The following is a 1,209-nucleotide window of genomic DNA, read 5'->3' as shown; positions in this document are numbered from 1 at the left end:
CTTAATATATTGGCTGCCATTTGCAACAACTGTCTTCTACTCTTCTTTCAACTATACCAATGAATATATGAATGTATTTTTTCCTTTAAGCGTTGGAAAGTGAAAGAGGTATTCCGGCACTCTCTGTAACGATAAGCCGAGGCCAGTGTGTAACATTTGCAATGACCGGAATTTTCATCATCCAAACGTCACACCGAGAATGATACTCCACTGCTATTGGTCGACGTGAACTCGTTCGAATCTGCTGGTTGACTAGGTATGCAGTCGTTAATTGCAGTATTATTACGATGAATTGTGTAAACTCACTTACGTTAAAATATAAGCATAAAAATGACATATTTTGTGTTATGTAAGAACTTGAGAGAAATTTCGTTTTTAAACATTTGAAAGTCACATTCCGGATGACTGTCATATACTTTCGATATTCATTTCCGGCAATTTAGTATATTTCTTCTTATTCAGACATATCACCAAAAACAAATGTGAGATCTCCAAAAATATGGAAATAGAAACAATAAATAAGCCAGAACACGAGAACAGGCGAATTCGGCGCCAGCCAATCAGCGGCGCGGCCGGGACTCCACATCAGCGTCCGTGTTTACGGCCGACCCTCCAGGCACATGAACCCGCTTCGGGCCCTCGTTGCCGTAGTGTGTAGCGTAGTGCAACACGGCTCGCCGTCGATAGTCACCTCAAATTACGTCAGGTCGGTCGCCACCTTCTGTCCCTTGAAAAGGGAGCGGAATCCTGTCTGGGGATCGAAGAAGCACGCGGCCAGGAGGAAGGTGCAGCTGCAGTCGGCTGTGCTGGCCATGGACCCCGCGGTGGAGGAGCAGCTGGCCCCGCTGAGGGCGCGCTGCAAGGAGCAGGTGGGCGCCTGGCAGGGCTGCAAGGGCTTCCGAGGCTCTCTCCTGCTCGGCCAGCATTGCAGCCAAGTCCTTTTCCATCAATTTCTTGTGTTCCTTTTAATGTTTGGCAACATAACTTTCTCTGAATTCCTCATGTAGGTTCATGGAATCTGAGATTAAATCCCGGATTACTTTTTGCCTGATTGATGCACATTATAAATGCATGAAATAATTGAACAAAAGCAACTGTTGAATAAGAAAATGCATTTTACAAGTTTCCTGATGATCCTGTCAAATTTATACATGTAGCTTTGCTAATTGTTAATCAAACAGTAATGTCATTTTATTGATTGATAGCATT

General features: G+C 44.1%; 1 protein-coding gene across 1 annotated transcript in view; it reads left to right on the top strand.

Moving 5' to 3' along the window:
- Window positions 1-600: 600 nt before the first annotated feature.
- Window positions 601-1,209, top strand: part of LOC119591378 (glycine--tRNA ligase-like) — a gene marked incomplete at its 3' end in the record, with an annotated part of 23,493 nt that continues 22,884 nt past the window's right edge. Inside the window, 1 exon segment of the mRNA XM_037940119.1 lies at window positions 601-869. Within this exon segment, the coding sequence (XP_037796047.1) occupies window positions 621-869 (249 nt within the window).

Source organism: Penaeus monodon, chromosome 28 (assembly GCF_015228065.2).
Source record: "Penaeus monodon isolate SGIC_2016 chromosome 28, NSTDA_Pmon_1, whole genome shotgun sequence".
Taxonomy (NCBI): domain Eukaryota; kingdom Metazoa; phylum Arthropoda; class Malacostraca; order Decapoda; family Penaeidae; genus Penaeus; species Penaeus monodon.
The sequence above is the reverse complement of the archived record's forward strand: the minus strand, read 5'-3'. Positions and strand labels throughout refer to the sequence as shown.